Here is a 17184-nt window from a genome sequence, read left to right as displayed (position 1 = left end):
CATGGACACTAAGAGTTATTAAGCATCTCCTCATAACCTTCTGTGTGTTACACCCCTGGTTATTCCTCTGACCTGGGCCCTCATTGCCATAATTGTGTTCATCTGGCTTCTGGCTATCACTTGATCTCTGTTGTGTCAATGCTCTGCCATCTCCATTGCTAAAAGTGAGCCCTGTTTTATAACCATCTTTTCTCTTGTCAGCTCTGACCCATGCAGGGGAGGGACCACTGGACTTCTTGGTGATTTTTGTATCATTCTCACCCACAATTTTTAATGGCCTTGATAATTGATATGTCTTCTGTGCTTTTTCATAGGTCATACTTATTTGGTAGGTTTTCCAACCGTACCCAGTGTGTTCATTTCACTATATCTACTTTCCTGAGACTTTCATTCCCTCTTCCACCATCTGCGATAGCAATTCTGGTATTTTAACCTGACTTAACGGGGTCCTCACTTTTCCCATACTTCCAGGAGTCATTCTAGTAACAAGTTTGAGTTGTCTCCTATAGTCCTTTCCAGTAGTAAAATTCTGTGTCCCGGAAGAGTACTTGAAATCTAATCTTATGTTCTGACCACATGATGAAGCACCCTCAGAAAATAATCTCACCCCTACTCTTCCTCCTCCTGCTGAGACCTGCTGATTGGGTCTTGCCACTCCTTCTAAATAGGTAATAGTCCCTTCCACCTTCTCAGGGCCAACTCATACACAGTGTTGTGTTGAAACTAAGCCCTAGTTTTATAGATAGTGGCTGGGAGAGCACGTGAATAAAGATAGACACGGAAGGGGGCAATTGCAGACTTTTGTGTGAAAGCCTTCTGCATGTCTTCCATCAATCAGAGGGAGAGTTCCAGCCATTTGTTGGGAGGGGTGGCCTACTTCTAAAGGTGTAGACATTTTAGGGAACTATGGAGATACCTGAAAGGGCTTACAGAGACTACTCACTCATAGTCCTCCCAGTAATTGGGACAATAGGTCCTTATTTTAACGGCTATATGTACAGCACATCCCTGTGTGTACCTGGAACAATGCCAGAATAAAGGCAAGTAGAACAGTTGAAAGCAAGTGTATGGGATGTGGTGACTGGTCCATTATGAGGATTAGAAATGAAGAGTCCAGGATGAGATACATATTTCCATTAAATAGAGATGAAAGTAATTCTTTGAGGTAAGGAGCACAACGGAAGAAACAGTTCGAGTTGAGAGATGATTACTTTGTTTGAGACATACTTGGTTAGTGGCACCTGTGAAATCCAGCCAACAGTAGGCAGTAAGCAGCCGAATGCCTTTGTTTCAAGTTCAAAAGATAAATCTGGGTTTTAAAAATCTGGTTGTAAATCACAATGAGATATCATCTCACACCAGCCAGAATGGCCATGATTAAAAAGTCAAAACATAACAGATGCTGGTAAAGTTGCAAAGAAAAGAGAATGCTTATACATTGTTGATGGAAGTGTGAATTAATTCAATCATTGTGGAAAGCAGTGAGGCAATTTCTCAAAGAGCTAAAAACAGGACTATCATTAGATCTAGAAATCCCGTTACTGGGTATATACCCAGTCAAAGGAATATAATCATTCTATCATAAACACACATACACGTGTATGTTCATTGCAGCACTATTCACAATATCAAAGACATTGAATCAACCTAAATGCCCATCCATAGTAGGCTGAATGCCCATCAATTGTAGACTGAATAAAAAAATGTGACACCTATACACTACGGAATACAGTGTAGCCAATAAAAAATAAGAATGATGTCATGTCCTTTGCCCGAACATGGATGGAACTAGAGGCCATTATCCTTAGCAAACTAACACAAAAGCAGAAAACCAAATACTACATGTTCTCACTTATAAGTGGGAGCTAAATTATGGGAACACTTGGACCCACAGGGGGAAACAAGAGACACTGGGGTCTACTAGAGGATGGAAGGTGGGAGGAGGGAGAAGATCAGAGTAAATGACTACTGGGAACTAGGATTAGTACTTGTTGAGAAGATAATGTGTACAATTAACCCCTATGACATGAGTTTATATAACCTGTAGATGTATTTCTGAACCTAAAAGTTTTTTTTAAAAAAATACGGTTGTAAAAATAAATTTTGGAATTAACAATGAGTAAAAAGATGCTGTACCTGCCTGCAGTAAGCTTATAACCTGATGCAGGTATAATCACAAGCTAACACACAAACAGAGACTGGCACAAGCTCTGGTAAGGCTGTTGAAGGAAATGTGCATGGCGCTGTGATTCGAAAGTTCTGAGATTGTATGGAAGATATCTTCAGCAAGATTTGTCTGAATATCTATACAAAGGATGAGACAGAGATAATTATGAAGGGGGAAAAAGATTGGAGAGAGGCAATAATAAATGCCATGCCCCTGTGGCAGGAGCTTGATTTAGCTAAAAGAATGTTAGCCACGGTTGTGGATGAGATCACCAAGAAGGCATGTGAATATGTAGGTCAGTGAATCTTTTAGAATGGATCCAAGTATTCTCATACTAGACAGGAAGTATTTTAGGAAAAAAGAGAGGGAGATAATTGTGAGATCATGAAACCAATGGGAGTATTGGAAAAATCAAGGGAAGTACAGTCAAGCACTTGAGCCTCAGGAACAAGAACCAGGGACATGTTTGCCAACAGCAATGAGTCTCCTTTATTCTTTGCCCTTTTTTAAACTAGATTTATTCTCTCTCACTGAAAACTGGCTTTCTCTATATAATTGGAGATGTGGTCACAGTTACCTCCCCCTTTTACATCCAAAGAATCAGAATGGCCACTATTAAAAACTCACAAAATTACAGATGTTGGTGAGGACACAGAGAGAAATAGAGAATGCTTATACACTGTTGGTGGGAATGTACATTAGTTCAATCCCCAGGGGAAAACAATATGGAAATTTCTCAAAGAAATAGAAATCAACCCAGCAATTCTATTACTGAGTATCTACTCAAAGGAAAATAAATTATTCTGTGAAAAAGACATTTACAGTCATACGTTTATCTTAGTCCTATTCACAGTAGCAAAGTCATGGATTCAAACTAAGTATCCATCAACAGTGAAGTGCATAAAAAAAATATGGTACATATATACCAGGAATACTACACCGCCATAAAAAGGAATGCAATTGTCCTTTGCAGCAACATGGATGCAGCCAGAGGCTATTTTCCTAAGTAAATTAATGCAGGAAAGTCAAGTACCACAGATTCTTACTTTGGGAGCTAAACAATGGGTACACATGAACATAAAGATGGAAACAGTAGATGCTGTGTAGTGGATTGCGGAGAGAGACGGGGGATGAGGGCTTAAAAAACTATATATTGGGCACTATGTACACTGTTTGGATGATGGGCTTACTAAAAGCACAAACTCCAGCATCACTTAATATACCCATGCAACAAACCTGCTTGTGTAGTGTGTACCCCTTGACTCTAAATTTCTTTTTAAAAATGGAAAAAATAGGGTTTGTTTAATTGATTATTTTTATCACTGTTTTCCTTAATTCAAAAAATTCTAGTTAAATATCTGATTGATTTTACTTGGGTTTAGTTAGTGACTCTTGGTTGAATCATCTGTCAGAATGACATTAACAAATGGCAGATTCTGTGGGAACCACATTGAGGGAAGGGAGTTGGAGAAGGCCGGAGAAGGCAGTTACCACAAGAAGGATTGCATTACAGGCTGATGTCTGTCTGTGACAACTGAAAAAACAAGTGAAACTTAGAAAGTATGCCATGTGGAAGTATAATAAGGTATAATGGATAAGATGTTTTAAAAAAGTTAATATTAAATATTTTCCAAATGAGTGGTTACCAGTATCTGGAATGAAATTAACCAGATTAAAGAAGAGATGCAAAACTACATGTTTTAGGGAAAAAAAAAAATCCATCCTTGGAATTCAAGGGTGAAATAGAAATCAACAGTACCCTTCAAGGAAGCTTATAGGGTCTTTTAAAATTCAGTTGAGAGATGACCCATTGCATTTCTGCATGAAAGGTTCTCCTTGATGTTTAGAAGGATCTTCAGACTTTAAAACCCCAAGGGACTTCTTTAGTCTAAGAGGCTAAATGTTACAGTTTTATAAACTCAATAAAGCACATGCTACATCACCATGGAGATTAGGAGATTCGTGAACCATTAAGCAACACAACGTCAGAAACTCTTCTCAGTCGTATTGCTGCCTAATCCCAGAGAGTCAACTTGCTCATCTGTGTCTTCATGAGCTTTCTGTCCTTTCTCTATTGACATTTACCTAATAGTTCCTCAGTCCCAGCTCAGAAGGATATCTATAATTTTAAGATCAACAGCTTAATCTTACCTACTCCAGTTCTTCCACTCACCTCTTCTAAATACACAGTCACAAATACAGGCACACACAAGTTACTTCTGTATAATGAATGTATTACAAAAGAGTATATATAAAGAAGTAAAAAAGTGAACTTTTTATTTCCAGAAAACATAGATTTAGATTCCTTTAAGACAGTCTATGGCTGTACAAATAACAATAGTTTGTTCAGATGGCTTTGTTTTCGTGAAGGATTTATAAGTATTCCAGACTAGAGTTTTGTCATAGCAGAACTCTGTTTTCAGAATACCACAATGCAAATTTGAGCCAAATAAGAAATCTGTGCTGGTAAATGAATCAGGGAAACAAACAAAAAAGCACAAGTAATTAAGAAGTTATACAAATTAACTCAGAAATATCTAAACTAATAATGAAGACTATTAGGGAAGCTATATTGGGATTACATAATACAATAAATGTAACACATTTTCTATACCTATAGTACCTGCCTTGACTAAGAGTGAGAGGACTGGACTTGTGTTCTGGATGAGTAGCTAACTAGGTGCACAAAACTAACAACCTAATTTATTTTCTGTGTTCAATGAAGAAAACATGTCAATTTTACAGCACTGTTGTGATGTGTCATAGGCACTGTATCTGCTGAAGTGCTGTATGAACTAAGCTGTTATTAATACGTTTAGTGCCATAGGTAGGGTGGAAATTAAAAATGTTGTCTTATGAGTCTAGAAGAAATTCTTAGAAAAGACTTTACTCTGAGGAGTGCTTTGGTAGGGTTACCATCCCCCAAAGTCTTATCCTTAACTAAAGAGTCCAGACATGTGATTTTGTTCAAGACAAGAGGTGATTCTCCTTTTAGGAAATAAATTATAGTAACAGACAAATATGTGCAAAAAACAGGTGTATTCAGGATTACTTCGCTTTCTCATTTTTTACTGAAAATAGGAAGTGACACCCATAAAGCGGATCCCATTTTTAGCCACGTTCAGTGTTTAAAACTAGCTGGGAAGCCACATAAGAGCACAATTGACACTTTACATAGGCTCTCTAAACATCTGTGGAGACAGGCGCCCATAACTCTTTAATAACTTATTTTTGAGACTCCGTGCTAAAAAATGTACCTCCATTTTATTTTTATTTTTATTTTTTGTTTTGTTTTTTTGTTTTTTGTTTTTTTGGTTTTTTTTGAGACGGAGTCTCGCTCTGTCGCCCAGGCTGGAGTACAGTGGCCGGATCTCAGCTCACTGGAAGCTCCGCCTCCCGGGTTTACGCCATTCTCCTGCCTCAGCCTCCCGAGTAGCTGGGACTACAGGCGCCCGCCACCTCGCCCAGCTAGTTTTTGTATTTTTAGTAGAGACGGGGGTTTTACCGTCTTAGCCAGGATGGTCTCGATCTCCTGACCTCGTGATCCGCCCGTCTCGGCCTCCCAAAGTGCTGGGATTACAGGCTTGAGCCACCGCGCCCAGCCTGTACCTCCATTTTAAATGATCTTTCTTCAGAGTTGGTAAAATATGACTAATTGATCTCTGTATTTCCCTGGTGTATCTGAAGTATTTCCCTGGTATATTTAAAGGGACGTTATTTCACCTACTCTAAAAGGTGGGTTATGTGAGTGGAAGACCCATTGACCAAAATGTTAGGACACCTCTGTATTAGATGAAGTGTATTTCTCTACTCCAAGCTCATCTGAATGTTAATATGCTAATGTGTATTGTGAGCATCTGAGTAGGAATATATCATGCAATGATTTTCTAAATTTATTTGAAAAAGTAACTTTTTTTTTTTTTTTAACCAAGTCCATTAATTCTGTTATTCTATTAAACACAGCTAGGAAAGACAAGCATGCTAATAGTGAACCTTCAGGCTTTATTGCCTTGTTAAAAGATTAACATATGGAAGTCCCTCAGCCACCCACTTACAGATGGCAGTTTTCAGGGTATAAAACATTATTATTAATCCATTACTTATTTTCCTTAAGTTAAATGCCTGAGGCTTTTTGCAGTTGTCTCCATTTACCATCAAGAAATATGATTTTTTTATAATAGCACACTTGGCTTTTTGATGTAGTATTCTTTTATAGCAAGTCTCTCCCACAACCACTGATTTGGTTTCCAGCAGGTAACCTTAACCTCCAGTTAAAGTGGATGTTGTTTCTATGTACATTGAAATCTGCATCATGTAACTAATATTAGACTGAGTTATACCAGTTGATTTTTGCTGACAGTGATTCCAATTGCCTGTAGAGAAATATATTTTTTTCTTAAAAATATGGAATTTAATATATATATATGTGTGTGTGTGTGTTCCAAGTGTTCCTACTGGATTGAATAGCTATGATCTGTTCTCCATTTTTTGTATGTGAACATTATGTATATAATATATAATACAATATATAATATGTATGCGTATATACATACACATATATAATATACACATACCTATATATGTGAACATTACACACATTATATATATGCATATAAGTATATTCTATATATCTACATATTCTATACTCTATTGCAAACCAACTTTTATAATTTAAATAATTAAGTGTTATAAAATTACCATTATATATCAAGTTACTGAATACTCTGGGTGGTTCCTTATTTGCAGTCTTATTGGATTTATTTATTTATTTATATAAGGCTATTCAAGTACAGTAGTGAGAAGGGGGAAAGAGTAGAACAAGGAATTCGATCTGTAACTGACAGTGAGCAATCAGTTGAGATAACTCATTGCCTTCAGACCAGCCTCACTGGATTTACTGAGTGCATCTGTTTTTACTCCATCACAGGTCACTATGATCCTATCCACTTTGTCAAATTAACATATGTTTATTTTTAATTTTTCATCCTGCATTTTTTGTTAAGCAATTATATATGTTCTGTGAGGCTAGTGATATGTGGATAGTTAAAATAAAAATATATATTTGGGTAATACTTAGAATAAGAATATAAGAGAAATATGTATTTATATTTATTCATAAATATATTAGATGTATTGCACAAATGTATTATATATCCATAAATATGAATACATATTTCCCAGATACATATTTCCTATATTATCAGTAGAGAAAATTTTAGAAAATAAATGACATTTTATTTTATCATGCTTTTAAAAAATTCTTTGCATATCTAAAGGAACATCAGTGCACTTAAGACAAACAAAATACGATATTTACTATTATATTTATACACAAATATATTAAAAACTTTCTTTTATAACCCTGACAATTGAAGATACATAAATTATGAAATTTGAACAACTATTGGCAAAGAACAAAGGTGATAAATCATGTTCAGGATGGTGAAAGTTATATTATTAAGAGCAATCTGTAAAAGCGTTTCCATACAAGTTGAATTAGAAGTCAGATCACTAGGTCTATCAATGGTTACCACCATAGAGTTTATTTCCTAATAATATACAGGGATACAGGGAGGCCAATTAAAACGAAAATAAAAGACAGGCTTACAAGAAACAACATAGTAAAACATACATATAAAGCAGGCTGTCAACTTATGTTTCATTTGTTTTTTCTTTTATGCTTAGAGAAAAACAGCTCACTATAAAGTATTTAAAAACGCAGCATAACCACATGCTTTGCTTCGGCACAGTAAAGAGAACCTCCTCTTCTTAATTTAGAAGTTGAATTTTTTTTTTTTTTTTTTTTTTTTTTTTTTAACTGATTTAACACAGATTTAAACATTAATGGCAAAAAGAAGTTTAAATATGGTTTTTAATTTCATTGAAACAATTTAATATTTCCATTCTCTATGTATTCCTTTTATTTTAATGAAAATATTTAATTCTTTTTTTTTTTTTTTTTTTTTTTTTTTTTTTTTTTTGAGGCGGAGTCTCGCTCTGTCGCCCGGACTGGAGTGCAGTGGCCGGATCTCAGCTCACTGCAAGCTCCGCCTCCTGGGTTTACGCCATTCTCCTGCCTCAGCCTCCCGAGTAGCTGGGACTACAGGCGCCCGCCACCTCGCCCGGCTAGTTTTTGTATTTTTAGTAGAGACGGGGTTTCACAGTGTTAGCCAGGATGGTCTCGATCTCCTGACCTCGTGATCCGCCCGTCTCGGCCTCCCAAAGTGCTGGGATTACAGGCTTGAGCCACCGCGCCCGGCCGAAAATATTTAATTCTTAATGTCTTACAAACATTTGTCATACCAAGCTCCAAGTTTTCTTGAAACTACATCTTTAAGATTATTTCCTCATACAAATTTAAATATAGAATAAATAATATCTTTAGATATTCAAAATAATAAAAACATATGTGTCTACCTTCCCTCCTGTTGAATTTCTTTCAAAATGTGTAATACTAGTAATTTGAAAGAGGACTTTTGGTTTCATCCAGAAAAAAATGTCTAAAATGTATATTTGCTTTCCATGCAGGTGGTGGAGTTCTTTAATTTTGTTTGAAAAGTTTTTTTAGTGATAAATCATTCATCAGATTTTCTGTATTTTTAATTGATACATCCATTTTAAAATATTTTCTTAATTTCATGCCAAAATGCTCAGCACTCTGGCCATTACATTTCTCTGTTAAGCAGTATCTTGAATCTTTGGAGTAGAAAACATTTAAGTAACTTCTAATTTCTGGTAACCGAATGTCATTAATAACTTTGAGGAGGGAGTGAATTATCATCACATCATTGCAAAGTTCTGGTTATGGATTTTAAATTTAAAATGCCATTTTAAATTTAAATTTAAACAGCCATTAGAAATTTAAATTTAAATATTCTTAATAGTCTTTTTGCTGACTTTCAAACGTACAATTTATTTTTCAGTCAGTCTCTCATAAGAAGTTCCAGTAAGTATTTCTCTACAAAGAATCCTCTACTTTGTCAAAAATGTTAAATGAAAATTATGATAAAGATTACTTTCAGTTTTTAAAGGAAAATTTTATAAATTTTAGTAATTGTGATCTTTACAAGGGTATTAATTTAGTTTTGGAGTTTTTCGTTATTTAAGTAAAGAGGTAAATTCTGTTAAATTCAACAATCAACATTTTACTGACCACATACTTTATATCTACTATTGGAAGGATTATGCAAGATGAATGAATGAACATGAAGATAACTAAGATTTATCATAAACTTTTAAAGAAGAGATAAAAATGTATACACAGTTAACTAAAATTGGAATAAGAAATACTAATATAGCATTTTGTAAATATAGAGTAGATAGCAACATTATTTCTGACTAGGATATTAACCATGGTATTCTTTGGACAGGCAGTTCTCTGGATTATGGGTAAAAGCCTTAAAAGGAAATTGGAGTGAAGATTATCTCAAGCAGCTAGAATGCACGGATCAGGAAATTTAGATGGCAAAACATAGAGCTGTTCTGAAAATAAATAAATAAATAAAAAACTGCTGGCAGTACAGTTTAGTGGAGGAGTGGAAGTATAAGTTGAGTGATGAACAAAAAGCAAAAACAGATAAAAAAAAAAAAAAACCGACGACTCCAATAAACACCTAAAAACAAACAGGATTGGAGGGGACACTTAGCAAATTTAGAAATTTATTCTAAAGAAGGAATTGGGGCACAGTGGAAGAGTCTGTTTTATAATATTTCCCCTAAACATGAATGTGATAATCACAGTGGATTATTTAGAAAGCACATTACATATTCAAAATATAGGACACAAATCTATACTCAGAGGCTAAGGTGACATTGTGGGCTTTTGAGCAAAAATAATACTAAAATAATGAAATAACAATGTTATTTGTTAGATGGCAATCTCCAAGCTGGAGATAAAGTGATCTTGAACTGTCATAGTGTTGTTGGAAATGAAAAAGAAGAAATACAAATAAGAGAAGTTGATATTTTTTAAACGTGTTGATTACACACTAAATGTACTTTCTAAAATACTAATTTCAATAACCCACAAGTAAAGGGAATAATTATTAAAAATATACCAAGTCCAATACTAATTCATTTACATAGTGTCTTATTAAATTAATACAACATCCCTGTGACAAATACTGTTATTTGTCTGATGTTTATAAAATACACATTTGAGTTTAGATAAACAACATGTCAAAGTCAACAGTTAGTAAATAGAAAAGTGAAATTTCAAATTCCAAATGTCTGATTTCATATCCCCTTCCAAAATGACACTATATTGTCTGTGAAAAATAGGTAAATCACGTGTGCCCTAGTCAGTTTTTGCTACTGTAACAAAATACCCCAAACTGGGTAATTGAGAAAAAAAAAATAAAAACAAAAAAAAACACGCAGAAAATATTTTTTTACAGTTTTGAAGGCTAGGAAGTCCAAGATCAAGGCGCTAGCAGGTTCTGTTGTCTGATGAAGGCTGCTGTTTGCTTCTAAGTTGGCACATTGTTGCTGCGTCCTTCAGAGGAAAGGAATGCTCTGTGTTCTATCTGGGGGAAGGCAGAAGAGCAAGAGGTTGAAACACTGTGTGAAGCCTCACTTACCTCTTTTATAAGGGCCTTAGTTCCATTCACAAGGGAGGAGCCCTCCTGGCTTAATCACCTCTGAAAGGCTCCACCTCTTAACGCTGTCACATTGGCCCTTAAGTTTCAATACCTAAATTTTAGGGGGGACACATTTGAACCATAGCAATGTGTGAGATTACAGGATGATGCACAAAAGTATCATAACTGTAATGATGATGAAATTTGATGTAGATTATACTGAAGTTCCAAGATAATTTCTCTGAAAATAAACAACATGAATTTTTATAATATATAGGGCAAAAACTAAATATTTAAGTAAAATGTTAATAATAGTTAAAACTATTGAGTAGTTTGACATAAATTAGGCACTATTTTAAGCTTTCTACATCCTCATGTAATCTTTATCATAGACGCATAACTTATTATTACATTTACAGATGATAAAATTAAGACACAGAGTGATTAGTTAAGTGGTTAATACTTAACAAAGGGAAGAAGTGGCAGAACCAAAACAAGGTCTAGGTCTAGTACATTAGAGTCTGTTACCTTCGGGTAACAATGTCTTCCTGAACAGAAAATTAAATCATTTTCTCCCTTTCAGATATTGAAGGGATCAAGAAAATAATGAATCAGAAAACTGTAGTGACACTAAAAATAAATTTAATTTCTAATGCTCTTGCAGAAGGAAAACCAGATAATTTCATCAACTCATAAATTGTTACCGGACTTAATGCCTGAGTATGAGAGTCAGGTTGATTACATATGGAGTATTTGTTATACGGCTTTATACATTTTATCATTTCCTCTGAATAATATGGAAAAACTTGAAAATTCATTTTTTTCATACAACATAGGAAAAATGAGAAACAAATAGACATAGTGAAGTGAGGTTAGATTCACAACACAATATTATAAGAACAGTCCTTGTCCAACATGGTGAAACCCTGTCGCTACTAAAAGTACAAATTTATGTGGGCATGGTGGTGCACACCTGTAGTCCCAGCTACTCAGGAGGCTGGGCAGGAGAATCACTTGAATGCGGGAGGTGGAGGTTGCAGGAAGCCAAGATTGCACCGCTGCACTCCAGCCTGGTGACAGAGCGAGACTCCTCAAAACAAACACACACACACACACAAAAAAACAGGCCTACATTTACAGAGGAGAATTGTTTTATCTAATTTAAATGAAATGTGATTGTATATCTGAAATCATATATTAAATAGAAAATATAAGAAGAAAACACACGAAGCTCAAGACTGAAAGCTGCAAAATCAAAGACGGAAATAGCATAAGTAATAACACACCTAACTGTGGATGCCCGGTCCTCTTATTTCCAAGCATCTCATCAGAATGTTTTTTAGTATTAATATTGACATGGGAATTACAATTGTATTAGAACCTGTTTCCATTGCTCTGAGATAGTCTCCCAGTGAAATTAGATATTTCTGTAACAACTCTACGGAGAGCACTTCAGAACATTTTCTTCCAGCAGGCATTTAAGAATATATATGGACAGTCACCATGTGAAATTTAGTCCAGAAAATTCCACTTACACAAAATAGTGCTTTTAAGCCCCATGTCATGTTATAAGTTCTAATTGATATTCTTGGCTTCCTGAATACCAGATAATTCTCTGTCTTCTTAAATCTGCCTCCACCCCTGCAGGTGTTCTATAAGTCTTATTATGCCTGAAAATGCTCTCAACTTCAAGATCTCCAAATCTAAAATTATACTTTCTGATGATAAACCTGTCTTCATATTATAATTGCCATATTTCTTAACGTCTATTGACCTTCATCATTAGTTTATCACCATTTGCCATTCTTTGACTGTGCACTGTTTTGGTAACCCAACCCCACTACTGACTTTCCTTGTCCTGAGTCAATGAGAAAAATAATGGTTAGTCATTTGAAAACATCTTTTTTTTTTTTTTTTGCCACTTTAAGAATACCAGATTTCTATGACTTTCTGTCATTGCTGTCTAGCAAATCCTCACTTTTGAGTTTTTCTCACTTTCATTTCTGTTTCTGTTCTTAGATAAGTACAATGCTGCAAAACCACACTTATTAGAGCCAGTAAGTGGGTGGTAATGTAATTGAATGTCTAAATCTGAACCACTTTTTATTTTTGAAAATGTAAGAGGATACTATAAAACTGCTGTAAATCAGCCCTGTCTCAGAGAAACCAGGATAGATTATCATCCTAATGTCATCCTGAACATATAAAAGACAAATTTATGAGAAAAAAACAACCCCATCAAAAAGTGGGCAAAGGATATGAACAGACATTTCTCAAAAGACATGCATACAGCCAACAGATACGTGAAAAAATGCTCATCATCACTTGCCATCAGAGAAATGCAAATCAAAATCACAATGAGATACCATCTCACACCAGTTAGAATGGCATTCGTTAAAAAGTCAGGAAACAACAGGTGCTGGAGAGGATGTGGAGAAATAGGAACACTTTTACATTGTTGGTGGGATTGTAAACTGGTTCAGTCATTGTGGAAAACAGTATGGCGATTCCTCAAGGATCTAGAACTAGAAATACCATTTGACCCAGCCATTGCATTACTGGGTATATACCCAAAGGATTATAAATCATGCTGCTATAAAGACACATGGACGCGTATGTTTGTTGTGGCACTATTCACAATAGCAAAGACTTGGAATCAACCCAAATGTCCATCAGTAACAGACTGGATTAAGAAAATGTGGCACATATATACACCATGGAATACTATGCAGCCATAAAAAAGGATGAGTTCGCGTCCTTTGTAGGGCCATGGATGCAGCTGGAAACCATCATTCTCAGCAAACTGTCACAAGAACAGAAAACCAAACACCGCATGTTCTCACTCATAGGTGGGAATTGATCAATGAGATCACTTGGACATGGGAAGGGGAACATCACACACTGGGGCCTATTATGGGGAGCAGGGAGCGGGGAGGGATGCCATTGGGAGTTATCCCTGATGTAAATGACGAGTTGATGGGTGCTGACGAGTTGATGGGTGCAGGACACCAACATCACACAAGTGTACATATGTAATAAACCTGCACGTTGTGCACATGTACCCTAGAATTTGAAGTATAACAATAAAAAAAGAAGTAAAATAGCAAATATATATATATATATATACATATATATATATATATGATATTTTCCCAACCCATTGATATCATCCAAGAATTTATCCTTGGTTTTATATACATCTGTCCACATTGGGCTTGCTTATCCATAATGATAGATTCAGGTATTTCTTGTCACGTCCTCATCCCTTTCTTTTCTTTTCTTTCTTTCTTTTTTTTTTGTTTTTTGAGACAGAGTCTCACTCTGTTGCCCAGGCTGGAGCGCAGTGGCATGATCTTGGCTCACTGCAAGCTCCACCTCCCGGGTTCAGGCCATTCTCCTGCCTCAGCCTCCCAAGTAGCTGGGACTACAGGCAATCATGCCTGCCACCATGCCTGGCTAATTTTTTGTATTTTTAGTAGAGATGGGTTTTCACCGTGTTAGCCAGGATGGTCTTGATCTCCTGACCTCATGATCTGCTCACCTCAGCCTCCCAAAGTGCTGGGATTTTACAGGCGTGAGCCACCGTGCCCAGCCCACGTCCTCATCCCTTTCTGTGGATGTGCTGGTTGAGATATATATATGTATACATTAATACAGATAAGCATATATAATTATATATGATTATGTATTGTCCTATAATTAAAATATGATTATATATCATTGATTATATATGATTATATACATGATCAACTATATGTTATATATAATCAACTATATATGATTATATATGATCAATTGTATATGATTATGATTATAATCGATAATATGATTTTATATACATAATTATATATATATAACAAATTTTGTAATGAAGATATAGTGTTAGAAAGTGAAAAGCTAAATTTACTTTGGGATTGAGCTTACAAATTTTAGTATTTCTGTTTTTAAAGTGACTATATTTTCTTATTCATGCTTAGTTGTGAAACCTTGGATTAATCTTAAAAATTATTCCTTTCAGTATCTCCACATAAAATTAGCCATCAAGTCTGTAAATTTTTCTTCTACCATATTCCTCAAACTACTCCCCAGTTATGCATTATTAATAATACTGTATCAGTTAGTCCTAAACAGTACTTCTGCCAGATTAATCTTCTTGAAGCCTGCGTCCAATCATTTCAAGCCGTTGAACTATGTAAGAACCTTTATGTAGTGTCTTCTTTTGGAATCTGACTGAAGTACATCCTCCTTAGCTTTGTATCTGTGGCTTTTCCTTTCTCTGGCCCCAAAATGTACTCTCCATTGCTTTCTCTCCCAATATTCGAAAATAGAAATCTCATACATTAGTGAGATCAGATGCTATGTTCATTTTGTTCCAACCTCCAGGCACCTTCCCTGTTGAAATTCCACATTCTTTTTTTTTTTTTTTTTTGAGACGGAGTCTTTCTCTGTCGCCCAGGCTGGAGTGCAGTGGCGCGATCTCGGCTCACTGCAAGCTCCGCCTCCCGGGTTCCCGCCATTCTCCTGCCTCAGCCTCCTGAGTAGCTGGGACTACAGGCGCCCGCCACGGCGCCCAGCTAATGTTTTGTATTTTTAGTAGAGACGGGGTTTCACCATGGTCTCGATCTCCTGACCTTGTGATCCGCCTGCCTCGGCCTCCCAAAGTGCTGGGATTACAGGTGTGAGCCACCGCGCCCGGCCGAAATTCCACATTCTTAATGACTATCGTAGTCAATCTCTTCCATGAGAAATGATTTACTATCTTATCAGATATAAAACCTCCTTTCTTTAATTCCCAATAGCATTCTGCTTAGTTATTTTATTCTCTGTCAGAAGCATTATTTGTGTACCTGTTGTATCCTTCTCATAAACTGCTATTTTCTAAAGAATCTGACAGGTTTGAACACTAGAACATCATGGTTACTAATATCAGACAATCATTAATTACTGTTAAAACTATTGTACAAATGTGACTGAATATTTTAGAGTTATTTGTGTGACTGTAATGTAAAAATATTACTAGATTTCTCTGCAAACAAAGCTCTTTCCAACAGTCAGGTAGCAAGCATCATTATACAAAATAAATAGTTGAACAGACTGATGCATGAAGAAAGTAAAGACTTTACTCATGGGCAAATCCTAGTCCCTGGTAGGGCTGGAAGAAGACACAGTCCTTCAAATCCTCTTTTCCTGTTCATTTTAAACAGAGCCCTCTATATGCATGCAAAGTGCTGCAATCATTAATTAAGTAGATTCAGTCTCTCATTTTCCTTAAATCATCACTGATTTGAGCTCACTGTTTTCTCAATTTAGGCCTAAGAAAATTGTGGCCAGATATTCATTCTCCAATTAACCTAAAAGTGAACTGTATTTCATTGCTTGTAGGATGGTATGGGAAATCTGAGAGTCACCAAGAAGGGAATCCGACTTGAAGGTATATCTGAGTTTCTACTTCCATTGTATGTGAAAGAAATTCATTCTCGAAAGGTATGTGATACTGGCTTTGGTTTACTCTAAAAGATAATTTAGAGGTTATGTTTTAGCTTGAAATAGCAGGATAGAATCCCCTTATCTCTTCAGCATGTGTTTAGCTTCCCTAAGCTAAACACCTATGTTTAGAAATCAAATGATAAAACAATTGAAAATCAGTGGAGGTTAGTTTCAACCCGACAAATGTTAGAGAACCATTCTGAACTAACCTGCAGTATTGCTTTTACTGCTCTGTAAAATGTGCCTCTCTATTTTCACTGGAAATTAAAATATAAAGTTATAGTAAATCCAAAGGGGGCATTTGATATGTCTTGAATATTTTTTTCAAAAAGGCACTGATTTGAATTAATGATTTTAATTCAACATATTATATATCTCATCAGCTTTAATAGACATGCATTTTCTAAAAGAAATGACAAATAATTTTAATGTAGAAATTAAATTTATTTCTGGATGTACATTATGCAAAACAAGTGAGAATATTTATCCTTCAAATATGTGTGTGTTCACATGTGCTACCTGTGTTTTATCTCCTACAAGCGTGCTAAAAATTAATATTGTAGCTTAGATTTTGTTCATTTTGGCTTATGTACATTGCCTCTCAGAAGGTAGTAAATATCTTGGATATATCAAAAACTTATAGAATTTTTCCTATCTCCTATTACATATCCCCCTGAGCTATATGTATATTTGTGGAAATAAGTTTATTAAGATAGAAATAATGGGAATTGTGTTATATAAAAGTTGAAAAAGGGTTATACTTATTTCGTAAATATGAAAGTCTATTTTAGGCTAAAATAATGTTTTAATATTTTAATTGATGTAGAAGATGAGCAAATGGGTTGCATAGTGAGCCATAATTTGAATAATTTGTGTCAAAGTTATTTTTCCTTAAATATCAAAATGAAAACAGAACGAAAGATTGCTTTTCATAAAACACGTAATTAGGAT

At 35.3% G+C, this 17184-nt stretch overlaps 1 protein-coding gene across 4 annotated transcripts in view; it reads left to right on the top strand.

Moving 5' to 3' along the window:
* Window positions 1–17184, top strand: part of SGCZ (sarcoglycan zeta) — a 1239166-nt gene that overhangs the window by 965454 nt on the left and 256528 nt on the right. For 3 of the 4 annotated variants that reach the window (XM_033225918.1, XM_033225909.1, XM_033225896.1), the window contains exon 3: window positions 16129–16230. The exons of the other annotated variant lie outside the window; for it this stretch is intronic. In XM_033225918.1, coding sequence (XP_033081809.1) covers window positions 16129–16230 — 102 coding nt within the window. The remainder of the gene's footprint in view (window positions 1–16128; window positions 16231–17184) is intronic. 4 annotated transcript variants of the gene reach the window in all.

This window comes from Trachypithecus francoisi, unplaced genomic scaffold, assembly GCF_009764315.1.
Source record: "Trachypithecus francoisi isolate TF-2019V2 unplaced genomic scaffold, Tfra_2.0 Contig01440, whole genome shotgun sequence".
Classification (NCBI taxonomy): domain Eukaryota; kingdom Metazoa; phylum Chordata; class Mammalia; order Primates; family Cercopithecidae; genus Trachypithecus; species Trachypithecus francoisi.
This window is presented reverse-complemented; position numbering and strand designations above follow the sequence as displayed.